At 51.7% G+C, this 24,237-nt stretch overlaps 9 protein-coding genes across 9 annotated transcripts; 2 read left to right on the top strand and 7 right to left on the bottom strand.

The window, feature by feature from the left end:
• Positions 1 to 1,136: 1,136 nt before the first annotated feature.
• Positions 1,137 to 2,183, top strand: SETTUDRAFT_91630 (uncharacterized protein; the record flags this gene model as incomplete). Its single annotated transcript, XM_008028955.1, has 1 exon — positions 1,137 to 2,183. One exon carries the CDS (start codon positions 1,137 to 1,139, stop codon positions 2,181 to 2,183), a length of 1,047 nt encoding a protein of 348 aa, XP_008027146.1.
• An 806-nt stretch (positions 2,184 to 2,989) lies between these two features.
• Positions 2,990 to 4,905, bottom strand: SETTUDRAFT_171654 (uncharacterized protein; the record flags this gene model as incomplete). Its single annotated transcript, XM_008028954.1, has 3 exons — positions 2,990 to 3,992; positions 4,055 to 4,234; positions 4,294 to 4,905. The coding sequence occupies 3 exons, from the start codon at positions 4,903 to 4,905 to the stop codon at positions 3,003 to 3,005; spliced, it is 1,782 nt and encodes a 593-aa protein (XP_008027145.1). The 3' UTR covers positions 2,990 to 3,002.
• A 1,507-nt stretch (positions 4,906 to 6,412) lies between these two features.
• On the top strand, positions 6,413 to 8,049 carry SETTUDRAFT_90474 (uncharacterized protein; the record flags this gene model as incomplete). The annotated part of the gene is made up of 3 exons (XM_008028953.1): positions 6,413 to 6,668; positions 6,733 to 7,208; positions 7,276 to 8,049. 3 exons carry the CDS (start codon positions 6,413 to 6,415, stop codon positions 8,047 to 8,049), a joined length of 1,506 nt encoding a protein of 501 aa, XP_008027144.1.
• A 446-nt stretch (positions 8,050 to 8,495) lies between these two features.
• Positions 8,496 to 9,536, bottom strand: SETTUDRAFT_81226 (uncharacterized protein; the record flags this gene model as incomplete). Its single annotated transcript, XM_008028929.1, has 1 exon — positions 8,496 to 9,536. A coding segment is annotated over one exon (1,041 nt), but the record flags the coding sequence as incomplete, so codon positions are not given.
• Positions 9,537 to 10,415: 879 nt separating this feature from the next.
• StEcp6 (carbohydrate-binding module family 50 protein) lies at positions 10,416 to 11,203 on the bottom strand (the record flags this gene model as incomplete). Its single annotated transcript, XM_008028952.1, has 2 exons — positions 11,061 to 11,203; positions 10,416 to 11,014 (listed from the first exon to the last, which is right to left on the bottom strand). Exons 1-2 carry the CDS (start codon positions 11,167 to 11,169, stop codon positions 10,416 to 10,418), a joined length of 708 nt encoding a protein of 235 aa, XP_008027143.1. The 5' UTR covers positions 11,170 to 11,203.
• A 327-nt stretch (positions 11,204 to 11,530) lies between these two features.
• On the bottom strand, positions 11,531 to 12,829 carry SETTUDRAFT_136411 (uncharacterized protein). Its single transcript, XM_008028951.1, has 2 exons — positions 12,756 to 12,829; positions 11,531 to 12,693 (listed from the first exon to the last, which is right to left on the bottom strand). The coding sequence occupies exon 2, from the start codon at positions 12,590 to 12,592 to the stop codon at positions 11,579 to 11,581; it is 1,014 nt and encodes a 337-aa protein (XP_008027142.1). The 5' UTR covers positions 12,593 to 12,693; positions 12,756 to 12,829; the 3' UTR covers positions 11,531 to 11,578.
• A 235-nt stretch (positions 12,830 to 13,064) lies between these two features.
• SETTUDRAFT_136407 (uncharacterized protein) lies at positions 13,065 to 15,121 on the bottom strand. The gene is made up of 4 exons (XM_008028950.1): positions 14,744 to 15,121; positions 14,338 to 14,651; positions 13,995 to 14,282; positions 13,065 to 13,942 (listed from the first exon to the last, which is right to left on the bottom strand). Exons 1-4 carry the CDS (start codon positions 14,919 to 14,921, stop codon positions 13,247 to 13,249), a joined length of 1,476 nt encoding a protein of 491 aa, XP_008027141.1. The 5' UTR covers positions 14,922 to 15,121; the 3' UTR covers positions 13,065 to 13,246.
• A 1,167-nt stretch (positions 15,122 to 16,288) lies between these two features.
• SETTUDRAFT_31778 (uncharacterized protein) lies at positions 16,289 to 17,216 on the bottom strand (the record flags this gene model as incomplete). Its single annotated transcript, XM_008028769.1, has 2 exons — positions 16,289 to 16,883; positions 16,975 to 17,216. 2 exons carry the CDS (start codon positions 17,214 to 17,216, stop codon positions 16,289 to 16,291), a joined length of 837 nt encoding a protein of 278 aa, XP_008026960.1.
• Positions 17,217 to 18,683: 1,467 nt separating this feature from the next.
• Positions 18,684 to 20,328, bottom strand: SETTUDRAFT_20051 (uncharacterized protein; the record flags this gene model as incomplete). Its single annotated transcript, XM_008028662.1, has 12 exons — positions 18,684 to 19,038; positions 19,091 to 19,139; positions 19,190 to 19,430; positions 19,490 to 19,580; positions 19,627 to 19,712; positions 19,762 to 19,796; positions 19,852 to 19,914; positions 19,962 to 19,972; positions 20,023 to 20,089; positions 20,154 to 20,166; positions 20,227 to 20,244; positions 20,299 to 20,328. The coding sequence occupies 12 exons, from the start codon at positions 20,326 to 20,328 to the stop codon at positions 18,684 to 18,686; spliced, it is 1,059 nt and encodes a 352-aa protein (XP_008026853.1).
• Positions 20,329 to 24,237: the final 3,909 nt, after the last annotated feature.

Genomic DNA, 24,237 nt, shown 5'->3' with positions numbered 1-24,237 from the left:
GCCACTAGCAAGAATCCACATACGTACGCAGCAAAATACAAGTGGAAGATAAGAAAGCAAATTGCTATTCCTAGCAATACTAGAAGAGAGATTTCTAGCGCTTTCTACTAACTTAAACTAGGGCACTGTTACCTAAGGGACTACCTATATAAGAGAGGGAAAGTGGATTCTAATAGTTGCCCCTGCAACTATAGGTCTATACAAGACCTACCTTATATTCTATTTAGATGTAATCTATATAGAGAGGAAAGGAAAGGACTAAGAGAAGCCTGCGAAGGCGATCTATCACTACCTATTCTCCTTTAAACAAAAGAGGGTATAGAAGCAACTATTACCTTTATTCAAGAAACAAAGGCTAGAACACAAGCCTAGTACAAGGGAAACACAGAAAACGAGGAGTAATACCTATAACAGGTAGCCATACACCTCCCCCACCCTATCCTCCCCCCCCCCTACCTACCAACTAATAGGCTACGAGCCTCACCTTCATCTAGTTAAAACCCCTCCTCAATATCGTAGCTAGAAACAACCTACTTAGATACTTGTAGGCCTAAAAACCCTACACGTCTTATATAGCCCTTCGGGCTAAAAAAGGACGTTAAACTAGAATAATAATAATAATAATAATAAACAGTAGTAGTAGGTAGCTGCGATAGTGATAAGCAGTTGTGGTAGTCACGAGCTGCTATGGTGGTGGTTTGTGTCAGTTGTGCAGATCGTAAGAATCATCTATCAATGTGTATGTATACGCCCTATACTCCTTCAGTGCTTTGTTATGCTTTCGCAAGGTTTTCCTAAATAATATCCAATAGTGGGACTGCGCGGGAACGGCGATTGGTAAGCTCCGGTTCTCGGCCTTTTCCACGGGCCTTTCTGTTAAGCTTAATACATATATATATCGAGGCGGTGAGTTGCCGTGTCGTCGCAACACTTCGGACTCTGGGCACATCATTTGAGATTCATCCGGTATTCGAGTTCTCCCGTTAATCTATCTGGATCGAAAACAACCTTCTATCAGCGTTATTACTCAACTATCCCTGTCAGCATCGTTCTAAAAGGGTTTAGGTCTAAACGTGGATCCGAAGCACGTGGTTACAGCGTCAATCGCAGCTTTCCAAACAAACATCTGAGACAACATGCCTAGCACGTCGCTAGTGACGGGGGCGAGTGGCTACATCGCAAGTCACTTAGTAAAACAACTCCTCGAGCTCGGTGACACTGTCCATGCAACAGTACGCAGCTTGAAGAATGAGAAGAAGATCAGCCATTTGCTCGAATTGCAGAAAGAGTGGCCTGCAAATCTAATCTTATATGAAGCGGACTTGAATATCGCCGAATCTTTTGATGAAGCAGCGCGGGACTGCGTGACCGTCTATCATGTCGCATCACCTTTCCTGATGGAAGAGCAGATAAAAAATGCTAAAAAGGAGGTCATTGAGCCTGCTCTGAAGGGCACTCAAAACGTCCTAGCCGCAGTTGAACGGAGCACAAGTGTGGAATTGGTTGTCATGACTTCGACTGTCGGGGCGATCTTTGGTGATTACGCGGATGTTCTTCAAATGGACAACAGAACGCTGGCTGAGCAATACTATAACACCACCAGCTCACCTACCCACAACGCTTACCATTATTCAAAGGTCATAGCGGAAAAGGAAGCATGGAGATTGTATGAGGCTCAGCAAGCGAAAAGATGGAAATTGATGACCATCAACCCGGGTTTGGTACTTGGGCCTTCACTCTCGCCAAATTCCGATTCCGGAAGCCTGTTCCTTTTAGACGAGCTGATGAGGGGGAAATTGTGGTTCGGTGTTCCAAACATATGGTTCACTACAGTCGACGTGCGTGAAGTTGCTCAGGCGCATATAAGAGCTGCACAAAACCCAAAAGCAAATGGCCGATACATTCTCGCACACGAAGAGATGACGAGTTTCAAGGCAATATCGCTCATGATCCGCAAGCATTGCTCGACTTCCATCCTCATACCACGACATCAGATCCCGACAATTGTGACCAGAGTGGTAGGGCCATTGTTCGGGCTTACTCAGAAATGGATGTCATTAAACCTTGGGGTCAAGTTTGCGGTCGACAATAAGCGAAGCATCACGGAGCTAGGAATCGAATACAGACCTCTTCAGGAGACGATTGTGGACCATTGGAAATCCTGGAAGTCAAGCTCGAAATAGAGAAAGGCTCTCTTGGACTGGTCTCTGACCGACCTTGGCATTCGCTCCTTCCCTGGACTGTGGCTGGCTCTATCTGTCTTTTCCAAACGTGCTTTGAACTATGGGGAAGCTACTGTAGAATCCTTACATACAAATTGAACTTTTTAACTATATTTCGATACTGAAGAGCAGCTTTGAGATGTTGAGGTTTGTGGACGCGCGAAGTACTAGAGCACATCTAGTAACAATCGCGGATCGCTGCTGTCGGCATGACTCTCAACATCTCCCATTAACATTGAGTCTGTCACAGCAAACTTGTCGCTTGTGGCATCGCCCCTTTGTCTATGAGACGTGGCATTGTTAGAAACAATTCCTCGATTAAGAGTTGCGCTACTGCTGATGAACGCTTGTCTTTCCCACTCAGCGTCTCCGCTTTTTCCTTTTCCTTGCCTTCTTTGTCATGATCGGTATGAGTGAAGATAAACTGTTTTTCTCTCTTAGTTATGATTTTACTAGATGTAACCCTTGTATATGATTCTCTGTGGCGCATTGCCGTGCCAATATTGAAGACGATCACATTTGCAGTCATGATAGATAGACGACTTCCAATTGAAACTTGGGATTTCTGACACTTTCAGACTCTGTGTTTACTGTGAGATTTTGGTTCCAGTACTTCGGTGGAGACTTTGGAAGCTGAGATATTTGTGAAGTAGGGTTCATCTTCCATCGAGACTTGAGATTCGGTCCCCATCCTTCTTCTTTTCTACAAAGTCATATTACTATTACCGGATTACTCTGATTTAGAGTAACACGCTTCAGTAAAGAGAGCTTTATTTCAATCTATAGAAATTCCTGAACTGCGCTCGCGGTGTTTTGCAGATCCTCAAATAAGTGCCAATGGCCAACATCATCCAGAATACGCAAACTCGCCTTGGAGACTATTCTTTCAGTATAACCTTGGCACACATGCGGAGACGAGACTTTATCATGACTTCCGGTGATGATAAGAGTCTGAGACTGCAGTACAGTAAAGTTAAGCGGCTTGGCTTCAGCAAGAGCGGTGCAACCCCTTGCATAGCCTTCTGGATCCTGGCCAAGAAGCGACATTCGTACTGCTGCTACAGCGAGTGGATTCAATTTCTTTGTTGTATCAGAAGTCCCAGCCGTCGCTACTGCATCGACCACAGCGTGCATGCCTTTACTACGCACTATCTCAGCACGTCCGTGAACGGCGGTACTCATGGCTTCTGGTAGAGGCGAAGGCGGTGGTCCAATGAGAATCAGCTTGGATATCTTGTCGGGATGCTTCAACGCAAACTGCACAGCTGCTAGACACCCCATCGAGTGCGCTATCAGCGTAGCATCAGGAGTGAGTCTCGCTCTGTCAAAAACGCCATGAATGTCATCTGCAATCGTGTCGATGCTGATCTTGCTGAGAGGCGACGAGGGTGATAATCCGTGGCCCTCCAGATCAAATAAATGTAATGTGTGCGAGTTTTCGAGACCGAGAGCCTGGATCAGTGGCGTATAGAAGTCTGAAGTGCCCCCAAGTCCGTGGACAAAGACAATGGGTGGTCTGGATGGTGTGCCAAAGCTCCTGTAGAATAGGGGTTTGTTGTTGATTTGTGTCAGCGAAGTCAATTCCACACTTTTAGTAGCATTGCATTGCTGAAAACTTGACTGTGTTACAGCCTTTTCGATGGTTGGGTTCTTCGAATCCAGGTTTCCAATACGATTTATCAAACTGCCTAGGCCACCTACCGCCACAGTCACAGTGTCGCCTGGTTTCAGGTAGACGGGAGGCTGCTTGCCGATACCAACGCCAGCAGGCTGTTGAGGTTGGAAATAATTAGCTCTTGAAATTGAACCAGTCTTCTTCGTGGCGTGCTTACAGTTCCTGTAGCAAGGACATCACCTGGCATCAGTGTTTGACCCTCAGACATTGTTTTGATCAGATACGGAATGGAAAAGATTAGATCTTCCGTTGTTGCATTCTGTCGTAATTCGCCATTGACATGTGTCTGCACTCGCAAAACTTTGTCAACCTTAGACGCAGGTACCGCAATAGGGCCCTGTTTGGTTCGAGTCAGTGCAGCTCTTATGGTGATCGCTATTACAGGTTTCACTTTACCATTGGGCAGAAAGTATCAGGCGATTTGCCAATATAGAACTGCTTGTGGTCCCTTTGTCGCTCTCGAGCTGTCAGGTCATTGACGATTGTGTAGCCCCATACATAATCCATCGCGTTCTCCTCTGAGATGCGAAACCCAGCCTTGCCAATAACAACGCCAATTTCGCCTTCATAGTCAATGGTTTCTGTAAACCCGGGATGCGGGAAAACTTCCTCGCCATCTGCAATAATTGATGTGAACCGTTTGGTAAATATGACGGGATGAGAGGGCGTGGCCACTTTGTCCGAACTGTCAAATCCAGAACTGTTGAACTCCTCGGCATGTTCGGCGTAGTTCTTCCCAACACAGAGAACATCCCGCCCCCTAAATGGGGGGAGTATCTTAACCGAAGATACCGGTACAGCTTTTCCCGAAGCGACGATGTTGGATTCTCCAACTTCGATAACCTGGTTTATGTTGTCTAAGAACATACCAGACAACAAGGCCAATGGCTGAATGGTTTTGTTTGCGAGATCGTAGTGCCCGACACGATTACGGCTTGCAGAAACGTCTTGAAAGCATACATAGTTTGTTAGGGAAGTGTGTCCGTTTGCCGAATCGAGTGAAGCCATAGTTGCAGGCAAGATATCTTTTCTCCTCACTGCTGAGATTTTGGGTACCTCAAAAGGTTTCCTGTGGTCGCGCAATATATAAGGCTTGGGGTACTTGACAACAGAGATGGCAATGTAATGCCGATGATTGAATTGACTACTACTGCGTCATAGGTGTAGCGGGTAGGGATGAAAACATGTCGGTCCGCGGAAGAGAAGCTCGCGGACATGGCGGGGGTAAATGCTGTGGAGCGGGGTTCTCTTCCGCGGACATGGCGGCGCTCCGCGCTCGGCGGATGTCTGCGGCCGGCGCCACTCTTCCCCATGAGATATGTCAACAAGACATTGCCAATTTCATGTCACACGAATACCAAAAAATCATGTACTGTGGGCATGCCGTATAACGCGGCATATATTCATCGCCAATTTTGCAATTGTTATGGAAATACGCATGATGACAGATGACTAAAGCGATTTTAATCACATCAAAACCCAGTGTACATGACGGCAGTACAAGGAGGACGTAGCACTACTATTCATTGTGAGATAGGATGGTATTTTAATGCCAGTTCTATTCTCCTGCTTTGCCCAAATGTACTGACATCCACAAATCTCGGTATTCTTCCCACCTGATTTCATCATCTTGTGTGTGAACGTTTGTGACAGGCCGTCCCCAAACCCTTATGTCATCTTTCAAATAAAATGGACAGAATTGCCACGAACGATCTTGCCCTCTGAATTTCAATCCCTTTGAGTGCCGCCTACGTGGTTGTGTATGAACTGAGTACAATTTTGAACAATCTTGTTGGCAACAATATACGAAGAGCCCGTCCAATCTTTTTTCGTCGCTTTGACGTGCGAGAGCGACCTGATCAGCGGATAGTATGGGTAGCTCAGAGCCGGGGGCATTCTCATGCACGAATGGGAGGGGCTGCAATGGCGCATTTGTCGCTTTTTCTTTTCTCAAACGGGAGGTGTAACCTGTGTCTAAGTCATGATACCTTTTTGTCTCAAGTCTTGATCAACCCATCCCACAGCCCGTTTGCGCCGTGGTGGTGGTGGTGAACGTTATGTTTTTGCGCATGGCTTTCAGCCAACACATGTTGCGTGTTGAGTCTTGGTGCTTGGAAAAGAGGGGATACAGTTGCGGCTTTGGTCGTTGATCGTTGCCGAGAAGGAAGATCTAAACAAGATACATGCGGGGTAACGGGATAACATTCAAGGCTGAGGATTCGGCTGAGCGGTCATAAGCACGGGGTGGAAATGGCGGATATCGATTAGTTGTCCTAGTGTTACACCACGTATAGTATGGTGGGGAAACGGCGACGCCAACCAATAATGCAACACGCCCAATCTGAATGTCTAATCATCTACTGCGTCATGAGATACTCTCTTGCCTCGGAGATTGTCGCGGCGAGTCTATTCATTACTGTCCCGTTGGCAGTGTTTCCTCGTGTAAAAAGAATCACACATTGACGCTATCTCTTCTTACCTCAGTTGCATAATCATTTCTTGTCATAATTACACAATGTCGCTTTCACGTATCGACTCAGCCACTGCTGCTGAGAAAAGGTCATGGCCTCCAGTTAACGTGGAGCCAGAGCCCTATCAGGGCATTCCTCGGAACATCGAGTCCATCAAAAACCTCCAGTGGGATGATAGTCTTCAACCTGAAAAGTACGAGATCCATGGGACACACCCCGAGTCAAAGATTCTATTCCTTGACGTGAACATTCTGGATTCAACCGGCAAAAAGCCCTATCGAGGAGATGTTTTGATCAAGGGTTCGTGAGAATTTCAAGGTTCTGCATGACGATGTGAAGCATACTGCTGATGATTATATCACAGGGGAGAGGTTTGTAGCAGTTGGTGAAGTACCAAGAGTAGAAGAGCTCAAGACACAGGTCGGCGTCAGAGTCTTCCACGGAAAAGGTCGTACACTAATGTCAGGGTTGGGAGACTCTCATACACACTTTAGCTGGAATGGCGGTGACCTTGCCCAATTAGGAACGCTGGGCGTTGAAGAACACACTCTCCTGACCATGCGAAGTGCACAGTGTTTCCTCGACTCTGGATACACAATGTGCTTTGGCGCTGCGTCAGCAAAAGAGAGGCTGGATGTTGTGATCAGAAATGCCATCAATGCTGGAGACATACCCGGTCCTCGCTACTTGGCCAACGGAAAGGAAATGGCGCGCCGAGGAGGGGAGCTTGTTGAAGGCACCACAGCTTTTGCGGATGGACCGGATGAGATGCGCAAGGTAATCAAGCACCATGTGGATCTTGGTGTTGATAACATCAAACTGAGCATGAGTGGTGAAGAAGTAAGTAACCAATCTGAGATTTTGTTTCTTCTGGAATTCTGCTGATGTCTTCTCGCGGATTACCGAGACGCGGTCGGCACAGGACTGCTATTTTACTGACGAGGAGACGCAAGCATGCGCCGACGAAGCTCACAAGCATGGCAAGCGTTTGTGCTCGCACGCTCGTGCCCGCGACTCAGTCATCATGTCCGTTCGACACGGCATCGAGGCAATTTACCATGCCTCTTATATCGATGACAGAGGCATGGACATGCTCGAAGAGGCTAAAACAAAGCACATTGTAGCTCCCGCAATCAACTGGCTGGTCTGTACGCTGAACGAAGCAGAGGCGTTTGGATATCCAAAGGCAGCCGCAGAAAAAGCTGGCTACAAAAGAGAGCTTGATATCGCTATCGCCGGACTGCGGGAAATGCATCGCAGAGGTATCGTCGTTTTGCCTGGCGGTGACTACGGCTTTGCGTGGACACCACATGGGACCTACGCACGCGATCTCGAGCATTTTGTAAAGCTTCTTGGTTTTACCGAGCATGAAGCTATCATCGCCGCGACTGCTGGTATCGCAGCTCTATTCATGCAGTCAGGTGAACTTGGCAAGGTTCTACCTGGCTATTACGCCGACTGTATCCTAGTCGATGGAGATCCCCTTGAAGATATCAGAGTGCTGCAGGACCACGATAAGCTGAATATAATATGTATCAACGGAAGGGTGCATAAGGCCGGTCGAAGGGAATACGTACAACCTCCTATTGCAGGGCAAGACAACAATTTGCACGCTATCGTGCCAGATGAAGAATTTCCAACAGTAAAGAGGAAGATGCAGATTGACTCACAGATTCACTAAAATTCACTCAAGTTCGTTCGACCTAGCGGCAGATGTCGCTTTATGTTATAGTTCAATGAGATCCGAATTTTCCCCATGTTGTATTGCCGCACCGCCTGAAAACATGCCAGAAATGAGCGAAGTTGTACTTGGTTCTTGTGAGAGAATTCCCAAAGAGGTCAGCCAGAACTGGTGATCAAAATCCTCTAGCATACTGATCGGTCGATTCTGTATGGTGTCTCTACGTTCGTCTAGTTGCTGTCTGTGTGCCGTTGGACCGAATGCAGACGCTGATTCTGAAGATGCTTGCCGCCGGCCGTGTTCTTCATCTTGGACCTGCAACCTATCGCCCCATTGCTGGTTGCTATTATGGATAGGTAATGGCTCTGCTGTGTATCTGGAGGCTGTTAGAAATCTATACTTTCCAAACGACCATGTCACATGATCAAAACTTATAGCATGTCCCCGAGAACTGGTACAGCCTTAGAATAGATAATGCTTGTCTCCGCAAGCGTCCCAAATCGATCAACGCATTGCTTAACCGACGAAAGAATATCCCTGTGAGCCAAGTCCCAAGAGCGCTCGGTGAGGATGGCCATGAGCGATACAGCTGCATGATACGCATGGAAACTGCCAATGCCTCGAAGATACCACCTGAATGGAGAGAATTCGATCTTGGTAAAAAATACGCTATGTATACGCAGTAGTTTCTTTGCACTACGTAGAGCCTTGGAGGCCGATAAATGGCATTGCTGAGAATCTATTGAAGTTCTCATAGCGTGGTTGTGCAGGAGCATGAGTAGCTGATGCGAATAACCCTGTAGGATATTGAGATGTGCTTTGTGATATGTTGGCGGTTCGACTATTGCTGAGTGTACCAGGTACTTGTCGTGCCAACTCCGTTGTTCGCTGAGTATTTTTTCATCTAGTCTGCCGATGAGCGAGGTGGGAGGTTTTATAGCATTCCGAACAACCGGACAAACTTCATTAGCGATTTTGTAAAACGGAGTTTCAAAGAGGAGGTAAGACATCTGAGTTGCATGTCGTGAAGTGAGTGGCAAGACATATTCGTTAGCGACCAAGTCGCAGTCGTCGAGGTCTGATGGCATTTGGACTCCTTCGGATGTAGCCCATGGATCTGGTCCGAGATGGCCCATGGATGTACCTTGGATCATGAACAGCATCATGAGGCCGGCCCAGCAGCGGCGCCTCTCTTCACATCTGACAATATCAAGGCCAAAATCGCTTGGGTCGATATGGCACCCCAGGGAAAGCGCGATATGGTAGGTCATACCGAGCAACGTCCATGTTTGACCGTGACTATGGTTGATGCTGTATATAAGAATAAGTGCCTGCAATGTAGTCACATTCTGTTGCCACAAGTAGTTGTCTGCTTCAAGACACTTGAATGCCGCGTTGCGGTAACGTGTAGAGAGTTCGGCAATCTGATCGGCTACAAGCTCCTTTCGCGAGAGGTCACTAAAGAGCTCGCTCGAAGGACCCAACGCCATGGAGCATTATGAAATGCCGACGATGATGATTGTTGGACATTTGCATACGTAGCGACATTCTGAGGCGAGGTGTCTGCGCACGCATGTTTCGCAGGGAGGAGGGCCCCGCAGCCGGCTGCAGCAAATCTTTCGCAGGCGACAAGGCGCATAACTGATGGGGGAGCGCTTCTGGCGACGCTGAACAGACATGTCTCTTGAGGGGGTAGAACAAATTACGGATGCGGGGGGACACGGAGAGTCAAGCTTACGTTATCATCACCGGCCGCCCACAGCCGAACCTTACTTGGCACAGGGATAGGGTTCCCCTAAGAACTCTACATACCTTTCAAGCTATATCCTGCTGATGAATAAAACCGAAGTAATTACCGGTAACGAAGCTAAGCTGTCTTGTCAGTAGACAATAGGTAGCGTTAGTCAAAAGCAGCATTGGTTTGTCCAGCTACGCCCACCAAGTACTAGCTCAATATGATGATATGCTAGCCTGCTAAGACAAAGATCAGCGTTATATTCGGCATTCGTTAAATTGCCGTCACTCTCATTAAAGGTTCAATATAGGCACACATTAGTGCTTATGTGCAACGCCTTTTGGGTATCTCAAATTTAACACGGAAGTTGTGGTTTTCGGAAGAGGCCCAAATCGTGCAAACCAAAGGACAACAAGCACAAGGGACATGTTTAGAGCATCAAAACGCTATATTATTTTCTAAGATTACTTGCAGGATGCAAATTAAACTGGACATTGTAAACCGTCAATCCACATGCCGCGTTCTACTCGATACTGATGCGACCCGAAGTACCCATCAGCTACCATCTGAAATGCGCCACATGATTTTCTTGACTCGTGGACTGACAAAAGGATACCTTGTGCGATGGCGCTTAGGCAACTCCCTTGCAAACAGGGACGTTGATGACCTGGCCGACCTGAAGGCCCTGAGGGACCTGGCGAGGGTTGGCGGCCTCAATCTGTCCGAGGGTGATACCGTTGGCCGTGGCAATGGCAGAGAATGAGTCGCCGGACTTGATTGTGTACTGCTTGTTGGTGCAGGAGAAGCCAGAGCAAATAGGAACATTGAGAGCCTGGTTAACGGAGATGAAGTTGGGGTTTGTGACCTGCGGGTTGGCCTTCTCAAGAGCGGCGAGGGTGATGTTGAACTTGTTGGAGATGAGAGTGAGGCTGTCCATAGGGAGAACAACGTAGACAGGGGGGTTGACAGAGAGACCGTTGACACAGGTGTCGTTGCTGGGGCCGGGTGTGGCCCTGTTGATGCAGCTGTTGTTGTCGGGCGTCTTGCACTGGGCGGGGATGCTGAGTCTCTGATTGGCGTCGATCTTGTCCGGACTGGCGAGCTTGTTGTATTTCGCGATGTCGCAAATGCCAGACTTAAATTTGGTAGCAATGTCGGTCAAAACCTCACCGGCCTGGACAGTGTACCAGGTGGCATTGGTGGAGCCACAGGGAAGTTCACCGAATGGGCCTGGTCATGGTTAGTAAAGTTTGTGAGTGAGAGGAATCATACTGACCCCAGCAGCTCGGCTTCTTTCCCCAACCGTAGTTTGCTTCAGGAGCAGGGGCAGCGCTAACGGCAGCGGCCAAAAGGGCGACGGTGGCGGCGAAGAGGGTGGACTTCATTTTGAGGATTGAGAGATTCCGGTATCGAGTTGATCTGCGGTAGTGAGTATGTGTGTAAATGAGTGTGTATCTAAAAGAGTGTAGATTTACAAAAGAGTGTGGGCGAAGATGGAGATGATGCTCTGGATGAGTAGCAAAGTCAAGGGCAAGAGCGAGGGCTTTATATTATTTCCCACCCCCTTTCAGCTTCTTGACTCCGTTGTGTAGGAAGATTCTTTTCCCACGTCTTACAGAGAACGGACGCTAGTTTCGGTGCTTACTGTCTGCCGCAATTTCTCCTTGCCCTTGATTATCAGTCGTACTATTACGCGGGATCATTAAAACGTTTGACCGGGAGCTTACCAAATAACCTTAACGCTAGCGTTATGGCTCATAGCCCTTGCATAGTATATTTATGTACTAAGGAGAGCTACACATGTACAAGGAGATTTGTGCGTAAGTTGTTGAGCTCTGTATCGCTCAGGTGGCACTTATCCTTCATGTATCGTTCGGCACCACCAAACTGCTCGTCCAACATGTCAAGGCTCTTTAGCATACTCTCCCTTTTTGCGCTTATCATACGCAGCGCGGCTTGCCTTCCCTTGTCCAATGCATCAGCCGAAATACCGACTGGCGTGTTTGTCTCGGTGTCATTTCGGATACTTTCAGCAATATCATCCATCGAGCATGAAGTACCGTAAGCTTGTGAGAGCATGTATTTATTGAACCCGGGGCTCTGCGTTAACCGTGCGACGACGTGTTCGCGTATGTGACGTAGCCCCAGCTCGGTGAGCTGATATTCGCTCGCAATCTCATCTCGCTGGACCCCCAGGAAGTCAAAAAGGAGGCCGAAGAAGATGCCGGTACGGTCCTTACCCGCCGTACAATGAACCAGGGCGCCGAGCACGTTATCTTGACCTCGATCGCTTTGCTTTCCAGGAGGCGGAAGGCTCGCTAGGTACTTGAGTATCTGCGCAAAGGCAGGACCGCCGTTTTGCAGTATGTCTCTGTACGCCTCAACGAAACCAGTCACAGCTTCGTCCATGTACTGGGAGTACCTCTCCGCCAGCCGCTCCGGCGAGTAATCACTCTCTTCAAACACAGGGGCCCACGTTCTCTTTACTCCGGCCTGCTCCATGGCCTGCATCCAGCCAGGCCGTACATCGCCACTTCCATCTGCGTCCTTTCCCACGATGCCTGCCCAGCCTTTGTCGACTTCGGGTTTGGAGCGAAGATCGAAAACGTGCGCGACGCCAAGCTCACGCACAGCCTTCCAGCCTTCAAAGTCAAGTTTGGATACTTCGGCGCTACGAAAGAGTATCTTTGGCCGTATCCCCGCTCCAGACGCTGTCCTGACGGACAATGCAGCGTCGCGGAGGTTGTCAATATTGGCGACTGCATAGAACGGCGGGCTGGGCAGAGATGGATTTTCTTCCGTCGTCATGTTTGTGGCCTAAGAACTGGGCTGGAAAAGTTGTCTTGCCAAGTGCTTCTCTGGCCTTGGCTCGGCGTTGCACCGTACTTATAAATGTGCGATGTGGATATCTACGTATGGCGGCAAGCGGTAAGAGTTTTGCAACCAAGGGTAAACACGTTCCTCGACTTACAGCAGCCCCTCTAATATGATGGAGACGTATTTAACAGCGTATAGATGATGTCGAGTGCGAGAAGAGGAGCGAATCCATCCACTCTTTAATAGCACGAGCCGAGTCGACCGTTTGCGCATCTCGTCCGAGGTCGATTTCGCTGCCCCGCTGTCGCGCTAGGACAAGCCGAGGATGGCAGGAACACCCTGGGCCTCTCTGATTCATCAGCACACAATACCGGGTTCAATCAAGAGCGAAAGAAAGAACATGATGCCAAGAGCTTCCTGCTCATGGATTTTAGCAACAAAGACAATTGGTCAAAACTATCAATCATAGGAACGAAGATTCCACAATCACGTTCTAGTAGGGTATACATTTCCAGCGACGCCTGCAAAGCAACACAACCCGACAGTGAAAGGCACCAATCGTGATTCTAGAGAAACACGTAATGCTCTCACGATTCCACACGCCAAAACGCCAGCAAGGTTTGTCTCAAGAATGGCAGACGGAGCTTACGAAGGTTTGTCACAACCAATGCGACCCAGGAGCTCCTTGCGATCTCCATGTCCAGGGATGCTGATCCCACTTGCGCGGCAACTTTCTCTCCTTGCTTGTCGTCGCTGACTAGCGCCGTTCATGCGGGCAAACGTCAGCGCGTCAACACCGACTTCCTCCTCCTTTGGCGCCAGAGAACTTAGGCCAGACTCACTGCATGTGGTCGCCATGTTGAAAATTGTCTTGGTCTGGTCTTGTTCCACATCCTCGCCCTCGTCCTCATCGTCTGAGCGCAAATCTTCAGCAGCATTTCCATTCAGGACCCCGTAGACGACCTTGGCAATGGTGCCAAACCAAATGCAACACAATACTTGCAGCGTAAGGAGGAGAGCAAGAAAGTAGTAGCGAATCTGCGGATTCCAGCAAACGGGCCCATTTCGATCACTGTATGCTTTGAATAGGTTACCCCAGAGGTTATTCCCTCCGTAGGCTTCAAATTGGGCAGTGTTAGAGGCAGGGATAAATAAGGTTTGTTGAGACAAGGAATCGGCAAGGTAGCAGCCAGGGGCCATGTCGACGGGGGCATAAGCGTAAATGGACCAGCAAACCAGCATGTAGAGCACGTGGCGGGTAGCTATCCAGGAGAGGACAAACACTCCAAAAACGTAGTCGCAGGCATTTGTGTAGCCCATGTACTTGAGCAGCTTGGCAGTCTGCATGTCGTCAGTCACAAGTAGCCTTTGGCCGAGCGGGAAAGCTGCTTACCGGTAATACAATGTCGACAAAGTCCATAATGGTAAGAATGACGATGCCGACACGCATGTGGAAGTATCCGTATGACAAACACATCAAGGCGGTCGTAAAGACATGATGGGTGAACATTTGCACGTAATCCTTGCGCTTCGCTTCAACGTTGACCACCAGGATCTGCTGGATCCAGAAGCCCCACTGGACAAGGTAGTACCACTTGAAGAGGCCGTTGGCTTCTCGGAAGGGCCAGCCCTTCCAGATGCCGTGGAGATCAAGCCAAAATTCCGAATGGTACATGATGTACTGTTTGCGCGTTAGCGTTGGTGTAACCCATGTTTCTGGTGCGGTAGGACATTACCATGCCTAGGGACCACGACACAGTGTAGTAAACAATCAGCCACGCCTGCTCTTTGAATCGGTCGAGACCCTTTTTGGACCTGATGCCCCCAAGCCTGGCCAGAGGATCCAACATGTACTCCATGACTGCGACCCTCACTCCGGTGAAGATGATGCTCCATAGTAGGACAAAGGGGATATCGTCGGTTCCGCAGCCATACATGTCTGTTTCGGGGTTGTAGTAGGACATGTGGAAGAACTTGTTGGTGCGACTCCGGGCGCGGGGGAAGAAGGTGTGCGTCAAGGTAAGGAGGGTGAGGAGGTTGACAGAAATGCCTGGTTAGCGTTAGCATTGAAAAGGGTTGCTGTATAACCTTGTTCCTGTTGGTTTGTTTGTTTGGGAGGGAGAGAGGGAGAGAGAGACATACCAATCTGATGATTGCAGATGAGCATGCACAGGGAGGCCACAAGGCCCTCGTCTTCTGGCTTTGTTTGTGAGGTCCTCGGCCTCTTGGGCGCAGTCGGTACTTTTTCGGTGTGAATGGTTGAGGCGTGTGTATTTCCTAGCGCGCGGCTGCCAGCTGGCATGGCTGCTTTGGTCGCCATGGTGGGACGGGCTTTTTGCAAGACTCAATGGGTATGGGCTCGAGCGAGATGGAGGCTCGATGAAGTTTGGCGAAGCTGTGGTGTGGAGGAGCGGCGATTGGAGCGTGCCGTGGGCGTGGGAACAAAGGGCGTTGGGGCGGCGATGGTGGCCCGGCAGCGGTTCCCCTCGCTGGGTGGGCGGCAGCTCCTGTGCTATGCAGGCTCTGGGGCGTGTGTGCGTGTGTGTGTGTGGTAGTGGGCGCGGTATCTCAGCAAAGGGCAGCCATTGGGATGGGCAATGGCAGCGAGGATGGAGAGGCGTCGGTCGGCGGGCGGGTGCAGGCAGGCAGGCAGACAGGCAGACAGCAAAGTGTGCGGGGAGGGGCAGGGCAGAGAGAGCAAGTCGCAGACGGAAGCAATTGACGGGGGGGAGCGGTGTGGTGCGCCCAAGCAAAGATATTCAGGGTTTAGACGTGAAAGCGGCAAGCGCGAATGAAGTGGAAGCACCAATGCCAATCTCGCTCGACAGGCTGCGTGCGGCGGCGCGGCCAGGGCGGGCGGGCGAGGCTAGTATATGTGTGTATATGTACAGTCGTATGTAGACATGTGCAACCGCCATGGTCCAATTGCATGGCTGGCTGACCGAGGGACTGAGTGGCTGTAGACAGGACAGGACAGGTGTCGCGGGCGCGAGCCATTGCTGCTGTGCGAAGACGGATACTTGTTATGGGCCGCATGGCGGCATTCACCCTCGGGACCGCGCTACCACTACCACTACCACTACCACCACTATTACTGCCGCTGCGGGCGAGGGGCTGCTGGACCGCGGAATAACACATGTACTGCATGTATGTACCCGACGCGAGTGGGCAGCCGTCGGGCCTTGGTCGCCCCTTGGTCGCCCCTTAGTCGCCCCTTGGTCTCGCCTTGGGGCCACCACGCCCAGCCAGCCGTTGACTATGTCGCGGGCAGATAACTATGGGGCCCGCCAAGACGTCGACCTGCAAAGCTACGCTTAGCAGCTGTACATTACATGTAGGTAGGCACGTAGGCAGGTACGAGGTAGAGGTAGGTACATGTACATTACACATCTACCACCCATGTACACCATACGTCCCCAGGAAATGCAGCCGCCCAGACCTCTCGACTGCCCCGCCGTGGCCTGATGTACCCTCACCAAGCACCACATCATCTGTACATATACACTACCTACACACATGTACCTGTATTGCCTGTGCCATGGGCCGCCACCACCACCACCACCACACGAGTCATTGGCAGCCTTGGCCAGAGTCATGTCCACGCCCATGTGGACACAACATGGACAGTGCAAACAAAATCAAAATACAAGCTGCACATGCCATACACATCCACTGCCCAAAGCCCGCCTAATTCTGGTTCTGCGAGTTCAGGATCCTCAGAATCGCAAGGAACAGGTTGATAATGTCAAGGTACAGCGAAATGGCCGCAGCAATCTCCTCCTCGACGTGGTAGTGGCGCATAATCATCTGCGTGTCGACGAGAATGTAGCCCGAAAAGATGAGGGCGCATACGACGCCGTACCCCAGCTCCACCGTGCTGTTGTACGGGAAGAAGGCCGACATGAATCCAAACAGCACCACCACCCAGAGCGCCCCAAATAGATACGGCACCCAGCTCGTAAAGTCGTACTTGGACTGGCACGCAAACAGGCTGAGCGCTACAAATATGCCCAGTGTGAAGAAGACGGCCTGCAGCACAATCCGCGACTCGGTAAACGACACAATGACCGAAATCGAGTATGCTTCCATGGCCGTGAAGCCGCCGAGGAACAGCAGGTTGGTGGGATACGACTTGCGCTTCCAGAACGTGAGGCCAAGAAAGGCAAATGACCCAAACAGCGACACCCACATGGGCCACTGGTGCGTCTGAATCCATGTCCTGTATGGAGACCATGTCATTGAGACCAAACTGACCGCCGCCGTTGCGAGGAGCTGGACGGTTCTGTCCGTGGTCAGTATACATACATACATACACACACACACACATGATGCGACACGTGCATGCGAGGCCGAGGCCAAGGGGGCCTGCTTACAAGATGGCGTACACCTTCCTCACAAACGCCATGCGGATATCCAGTGTAGCCTCTGCCACGACGCCACCAAACTTGAAGTCGTCGGGCACATTGTCATTCTCACTCCGCGCCACTCCGTGCAGCAGAGCTTCCTGCGCGTCTGCGGCCTGGTAGCTAGGTGGCGCCTGCGAGTATGAGGGCGCGGGCGCAGCCTCGTCGAGCGAGTCGCGCTGCGGCACGTTCTGGTATTTGGGTCCCGTCATGGCGGTGTGGGTGTTGCGGTTTGATCGTAGGATGGGATGGGATGCGATGTGATGTGATGTGATGCGATACGATGCGAAAAGTCGACGTTGGCGTGAAGCGGTACAGGTGAGAGGGATGGGGTGAGACGCGATAGGGCGCTGCTGCCTTAATGAGGTCACAGACGCGCAACTGCGCTTCACGTGCCACCACGACGAAACTACCTCTGCCTTCCAGCTTCTTCCACCCCTCTCGGGCCACTCGTTCCCACCATTGCCATGGCAGGTCAGGTCAGGATATCTCAGGCCTATGTACTACTACTACATACATACACATGGATGATGATTTTACATGCAAGCAGCCTGGGCTTGGCTGTTTCGGTACCACGTAGGAAATGGATTGAATGGAATTGAATGGAATTGAATCCAGAGGGACAGGATGCATGCTTCAACCAGTGGACAGGCTACAAAAACGCTTGCAGCAGTGGTAATCATGGCATAGTGGCCGTGCAATGTCCCATCAAATGGCACTCGATGCCCTTTTGTTAGAGAGGATCCGTTGATTCGTGTTCTGGTCGGATGACCCTCCCCCCCCCCAACGGCAAAAGCTCTCTTCTTCAGATCTCTACATGCCCCCCTGCCATACCCTGCCCTGCCCTGCCCTGCCCTGCCCCTGCCCTCGCCGCTCCAACAAGCACAAGCACACAATGGCGTCACTTCGGCGATCCCAAGCACTAGCAGAAAACCATCTAGTGTAGAGCGGCACTGGACGAGTAGTGATGCGCCTTCTCAATAACGTATAATCTCTACTGCTGACATATCCACTCGACGGTACCACTGCCAGTACAGAGAAAGGCCCTTCGGCCCTACATCCATGTAGTCATGACGACTTATCGCCCTGTACATCGTCCAGGTGGTAGCTATACAACCATCGTGATCGTGTCAGGCGCCGATCCGTGTTGCCTGCCCTCTGAACGCCCTTGGCAGCTTCGATCAGAACATCAATTCCTCAACTCGGTCCCACACCCGCTCTCGTTGCCAATCGTCGTCACCTCAGTCCATCTTGACAGCCTCGTCAGCACGCGTCATCACTCGTCAATATGCCATTAACATTATTTTTCCTGCCTGCTTGCTATTCTGTTGCCAACTCCCGTTTCCCTGCAATCAAGTTTTTGCCAAATGCTTACTAGTCCTCACCCTTCACCCCATAACGCCAAATACCTTCCCAAGTCCCTTGTGTTGTGTGATATTTTTACATGATGCATGCTTTTGATCGCTTTTGCCCAAAAAAAAGCCCCCCTCTCTGCCAAAATAATGCCACATGATGATAGTTGTGGCTTTTCCTAGTCCTATCGAGCTTGTATATCCATATATCCTAGTTGGATGGAAAAAAATTATTATGAAGTCGTAGCCATGGAAGGTTGATCCGCAGTGTTGGGGGAATGCCGAGCGTGTTGATTCAATTTAATAAGAAAAAAAAGAAGCCCGTTATTAAAATCGTATGATGCCAGGCCCGCTGGGCTGAAGTAAAGCTGGCGGTGGTGCTTGCAGTGGTGCTGGTGATGGCTCCTGCGTTGTCCGCGTCTCGTCAGTCGGCGTGGTTGTAGTGTGCTCGTTTTCGCTCGCGGCCGGCGCCTCGGTGCATGTACTCGGGCTTCGCTTCTCATGACCAGCTTCCACATCGACAAACGTCTCTGAAGAATCACTGTGGGGTAGCTTTTTGCAGGGATTCTCTGCAATGTATTCGTCGTACGTCTTTCCAGCCTTCTTGGCTTCGTGGCGGACGTGGCGGACACGCCAGAGCCAGATGGCTTGTGAGGCGAAGATGCCGGTTTCAAGCAACATGCTACGCATCATCAGTAAAGTGCATGACCAAGAGAAGATGCCTGGAGACATACCACACAATATACAAGCTTGCGCCGAGAGCATCAAACCACTGCTGTGCGACTATCCCTCTTGTCAGCCATGTTCTCAGGAGCAAGATGCTATGAGCATACCAATTGCCATGAGCGAAAAGAAAGCACCAAGATAATCGATGGTGAGAAACCAGAAATCTAGGTATATCAGCCGCAGTGCTTCGCTTCCCAATGGTTTCACAATGCCCATACCAATTCCAATGACTCTTCCGTTGCGCTTGGCGAGTTCAAAGAAGGGGGGGATGAGACCGACGACCTGGATGATGGTTGCTGATATGGCCATGAGCATCATGGGCCACTCGACGCCTCGGCTATACGGGCCCTGCCAAACACAAACTGGTTAGCCAAGAAGAAACAGACGTCGGTTGTCATGTTGCCTACTCGCAGGGTAAGAATGAGGATGAGTTCCATGATTCCAAAGCTTGCTGCAAGGGCAATTGTCGCAACGGTCGCGGTCCACGCTCGCCATTTGCTATGGCATGTTAGCCTTGGCGGACGAGTACAAGCTGCAGACTGACTTGTGGTAGTATAATGTTTGACCCCAAGCAATCAGCGTAAGACTTGCAAATGCTTGGGGCTGGAACTTGAGTGCAAAATTGAAATTCTAGGCTGGGTAAGTGGAGGCTCAAACGAAGAGGAGTTGTGCTGTATACCTGGACAATGGCGTATACACCAAATGGAACGCCACCTGCAATGGTCAGTGTGGCTTTTTGTTTGGGCAGTTGAGCATCCCACATATTGACCAAAGGATAAGCATGGAGCCGGGCAGGCCTTCAGTGCTCTTCCGGCGCCAGTTGTGCCATATTCTTGGCCATGTCAGTCTTTGCTAGGCTGGTGACATGATGCTGCTTACTGTGGGATGATCTGTTGGGTGTTAGTGGCTGCCATGTCGATTGCTGGGGTCATGCGCCTACCTGTACACACCAGCAACTACCATGGAGAAGCACAGGTTAGCAGACGTTTGAACAAAATTGGGCTCATCTGATGTGCATACACTATTTTCGAGTTAGCATAGTGGCGTGGGTGACAAAAGAGGACCACTGACCAGTTCCCAGAGTCTATTCGTTCGCAAATGACATTAGCATCATGACTCAAGCGTGGTGGAGCAGATGACCTACACCGAGTACGTTCGCAGCCTAGCGTTTTCGGATTAGTACATGAAGCATGCGACATGTCTGGGGGTGACATACTGGTGGAATGGATACTTGTGGACGGTCCATGGTAGGTTGTGAGGGACGTGGCAGGAGGAGTGTAGTGAGGGCGTGAGAGAGGGAGGGAGAGAGGGAGAGAGAGAGAGAGAGAGAGAGAGACTAGGCGAAGGCGAGGTGGTGGTGCAAGGGAGGAGTAAGAGCAAAGTAAAGGGCAAAGTATATATTGGAGCCGGGGCAAGGAGAAGCGACGAGGAAGGAGCGTCGGTGGCGTGTACAAGGTAGTAGCAGCAGCAGCAGAAGGCGTAGCCGTGGTGGTGGTGGTGGTGGTGGTGATGGTGGTAGGTGGGAGATTACGCTGAGATGGTGGAGCTGATGATTTGAGGACGAGGCGTGGGGAGCAGGTGAGGTGCAGGTGAGGAGGCAGGATGGAGGTGGTGGTGTAGGGCGTCGCCAATCCAAGGATTAAGAGGCGGGCGGCGCATCCAGTCAAGAGCGAGTGGTACCTGCCCGCAGCTGCACGAGAGCCAGGCAGCATGTTGGGTGATGACGAACGTGTGCGAGGGAGCATTTTACTAGCTCTGCCGCCGTAGTCGCGAGCAGGAAGCGGAGGGTTAGGGCCATTGTGCCTGTGCGTGCCGAGGAGGCATTTTTTAGAAGCTGGAAGGGCCAAAAAAGGCGGCTAGGGGCGAGGGGGGATGAGGGCGAGGGTCGGGGAAGCTGGATCCCTGCTTCCGCGTCTGTCAATCGCGTTCAGGAAGCGTTTGCATGCGGCAAGAGGAGTGGACGTGGGAGTGGGAGTGGGAGTGGGTGTGTGGGTGTGTGGGTGTGTGGGTGTGTGGGTGCAGGGTGAGTGGCTCTGTTAGTGTGCAGGGCAGGGATGCCTTTACCTTTGCAGTTGCTTCCCCCCCCCCCCCACCGATCTGCAACCCGATTGGCGAGTCTAGACTTATCTGTGGCCGAGGCGAGTTTTTTGCGGCGTCGGCCCAGGAAAGCGCAGCCAAGGCACAGGCGTTGGTGGGCGAGGCGGCGATGATGCATGTATACAGCTAGGTGTGTGTGTGTGTGTGTGTGCATGGATACGAGTGGTGGGCAGTATACTGTAGAGGGAGAGCACGAGAGTGACGAGAGAGACCCTGCATCGAGCGTCTCACCCACGAACCCAGTCGGGCTACTCGACCCGGCGGCCGGCTTTGGCTCGACGGCTGGCCGTGTTTGGCGTCTGCATCTACACCTACTCGTAGCCTACGTTGCAGCCAGCTGTAAATTTAATATGCATTCAACAAAAGCATCCGGTCAAACTCAAGGGCCCGGTGCGGCTCTCACGCGGCCACACCCACACCCACACTGCACAAGCCACGGCCGACGGTAGTCGTTGTGTGAGTCGTGTCAGTCGTCATGGCCGTGGTGCTTGTCAAAGTGGTGGTGGTGGTGGTGGTGGTGGTGGTGGCGGCGGTGGCTTCTTCAACGCCCCACCCCGCTGCATGCTTCAGCTCTCCGGAGCAGCCGGGGGAGATGCTCGCGAGTCTCATTCGACCCGGGCGGCGCTCCTGAAAACTCTGAAGGGGGGTGTGGTGTGGGTAGCTGACGTTGGGGTCAACGGCGAGAGGCTTGCGTGGTGAGCAGGCGGGCAGCACGAGTGCTGTAGCTGGCGTTCCCGAGCCACACGGGTGGAAGTGGCTGCTGCATAACATGGCGTGTGCAACAGTCGTCATTCGAGCGTCTTCGATCTCACCCACAACGGGCACAGGCACAGGCAGGCACGGGCACCTGTGTGGGTGGCTGCATGCAATGCCCGACTAGCAGCTAGCTGGCAGCAGCAGCAGCAGTAGCAGCAGTAGCAGCAGCAGCAGCACGAGGAGGCTCTGCTTTCCCCATCCGAGCGTGTGGCTAGGCTGCCGTTCCTGGCCACAACGCTGACGCTGACGCCGACGCCGCCGCCGCCCCGGCAATTGTCGCTGCATCGCCGGCCCAGATGCCTTGCGTACATACATGTGCATAGCCGATGTATGTCCACCTACGCACACACGCACACACACACACACATACTGCATACACAACACACGCACACGCACGCACACATACACACATATACATGTTGCAGACGCTGCACAAAAAACAAACGCACAGCTGCACTGTCGATGCACGGCACTGCACCGCCCAAAGGCCGTGTCTCTAGCTCGCCGCCCGCCCACCACACAACGTCTTCGGTCCCAGCACACACATACATGTATCTACACACCCCCAGGCGCAAAAAGCATCGTCGGCTGACTCATCCGCCCACCCCGCCCCCCGCCGGCGCACCCGGACACGCATCTACTGTACTGTAGTGTATACGCTCGTATCATAGCCTCATCGCCACGGGGAACAGGCGCGCACTGCGCGGCTGCGCTGATAATGACCCTTCCAGCCTCTCTCGTGAAAGTAGGCCCGTTGGGAAAAGGTGGGGGGGGGCTTGGCCGTGCGTCATGCACCGTGTCCATGTTAACCGCCCTGCCGATCGACGAACCTAGGTTCATCGCTTCATAATGTACATGTACACCAGCACAGCACAGCACAGCACAGCACAGCACAGCACAACACCGCACAGCACAATACACCACCCACGCTGTTGTTATGCATCGCCCTACCTACATACTACACACTACATACGTGTACACGCCCTGACCCCGTCGAGACCCGCGTCGCCTGCATCCGACGCTGCTCCAGTCCAAGTGCAAGCCCCGTGCTGTATACGCGTCGCCTGCAGCCTGCCATGCCCTCTGCCCGTCGTATAGGTAGACCCGACACCACCATCAAACCATCCATTCCCCATGGTCCGCTTTGCATAATACGCCTTGCATCACCAAAGCCAATTCTGCCCGTGTCCCCTCCCCCTTGATGCCGCCTGGTCTGAGCATTCAAACAGGCATTCCAAGCCAACCTCGGCCACTCTCTCCCTCAGTCCATCACCATCATCACCACTATCATCACCACTATCATCACCACCACCACCCATATCTCAGCACTCGTGCCTTCACCCTCCGTCATACTGATCCTCATCTTACCAGGCCAAGGCTCACATCGGTGCCCTACGAAATCCACGAGACCAATACCATGAAGCCACGAGGCTGGAGTACGTGAACCTCCCAGCCGTAAGACGACTTCTACAAAGCCCCACATGGCTATGGTACCGGCACACGTCGGTATGCCGATGGCGTAAGCAACCAGTCGATGGCGGTCCGAAGCCAAGCCTGTGCTGCATTCCGCCATGTGAATGGACAAAGCAGCCTATTTGCAGTGCCGTTGCCACGAGGGGCCTTCCATGGTTGCTTTTGCCGGAAGAAGCCTCCATTCTTCTTTAACCCCGGAGTACTAGGAATCACCGTGACGCCCCCACGACCAGAACCCTCTTATTGGCCTCTGGGCTATTCAGCCTGGCCTCTGATCGACCAACCGTGTAAAACTCTGCATTTGGGAGTCTGTCGTTGTTGCCATCGCGCGAAAGGTGCATATGTGCAGCTCATGAGGAAGCAACCTCCAAAGTGGAATCCTTCATGGCGGCCTAGATGCCCGACGCAAGACGTGCGTGACTGTTGCCACCCTGCCAACCCGACCAAGTTACGGAAAAAGGTGCATGCGAATCTGGGGGCTTCACCGATGAACAGAGTCAGACGGATCGCTACGTACCGGCATCATGACGTGCAGCATTAATCTGATTTGGAAGCTCGCTTGACCTGAGCAGGATTCCGCCAGACGCGCTCATGCTGACAGGAGCCATGCCATCGTCCATGGCTCGCCATCGCCATCGCCATCGCCATCGGTCGGCAACCGCGCCAGAATAATATAACACTGTTTCTGCATACTACATAGCCCTACGTACTTGTGGGGCTGCTAAAGCCTCTGTCAACCCCTCGGTGTTTGCCACACAGTAAGGCAGACTGAGAGAGTCCATCTACTGCCAGCTACATGCCCAGACTAGCAACGAACACGTCTTACAAA

The sequence above is a fragment of the Exserohilum turcica genome, assembly GCF_000359705.1.
Source record: "Exserohilum turcica Et28A unplaced genomic scaffold SETTUscaffold_3, whole genome shotgun sequence".
NCBI lineage: Eukaryota > Fungi > Ascomycota > Dothideomycetes > Pleosporales > Pleosporaceae > Exserohilum > Exserohilum turcicum.
The sequence above is the reverse complement of the archived record's forward strand: the minus strand, read 5'-3'. Positions and strand labels throughout refer to the sequence as shown.

What these genes read in the sequence shown, in the direction of transcription:
- SETTUDRAFT_136411 (XM_008028951.1), bottom strand. Translation starts at nt 12,592, where the DNA reads ATGACGACGGAAGAAAATCCATCTCTGCCCAGCCCGCCGTTCTATGCA.
- SETTUDRAFT_136407 (XM_008028950.1), bottom strand. Translation starts at nt 14,921, where the DNA reads ATGGCGACCAAAGCAGCCATGCCAGCTGGCAGCCGCGCGCTAGGAAAT. An exon ending in TGTCGTGGTCCCTAGGCATG is followed by an intron (nt 14,283 to 14,337) that starts GTAATGTCCTAC and finishes ACGCGCAAACAG; the next exon opens with TACATCATGTACCATTCGGA. An exon ending in TTGTCGACATTGTATTACCG is followed by an intron (nt 13,943 to 13,994) that starts GTAAGCAGCTTT and finishes GACGACATGCAG; the next exon opens with ACTGCCAAGCTGCTCAAGTA.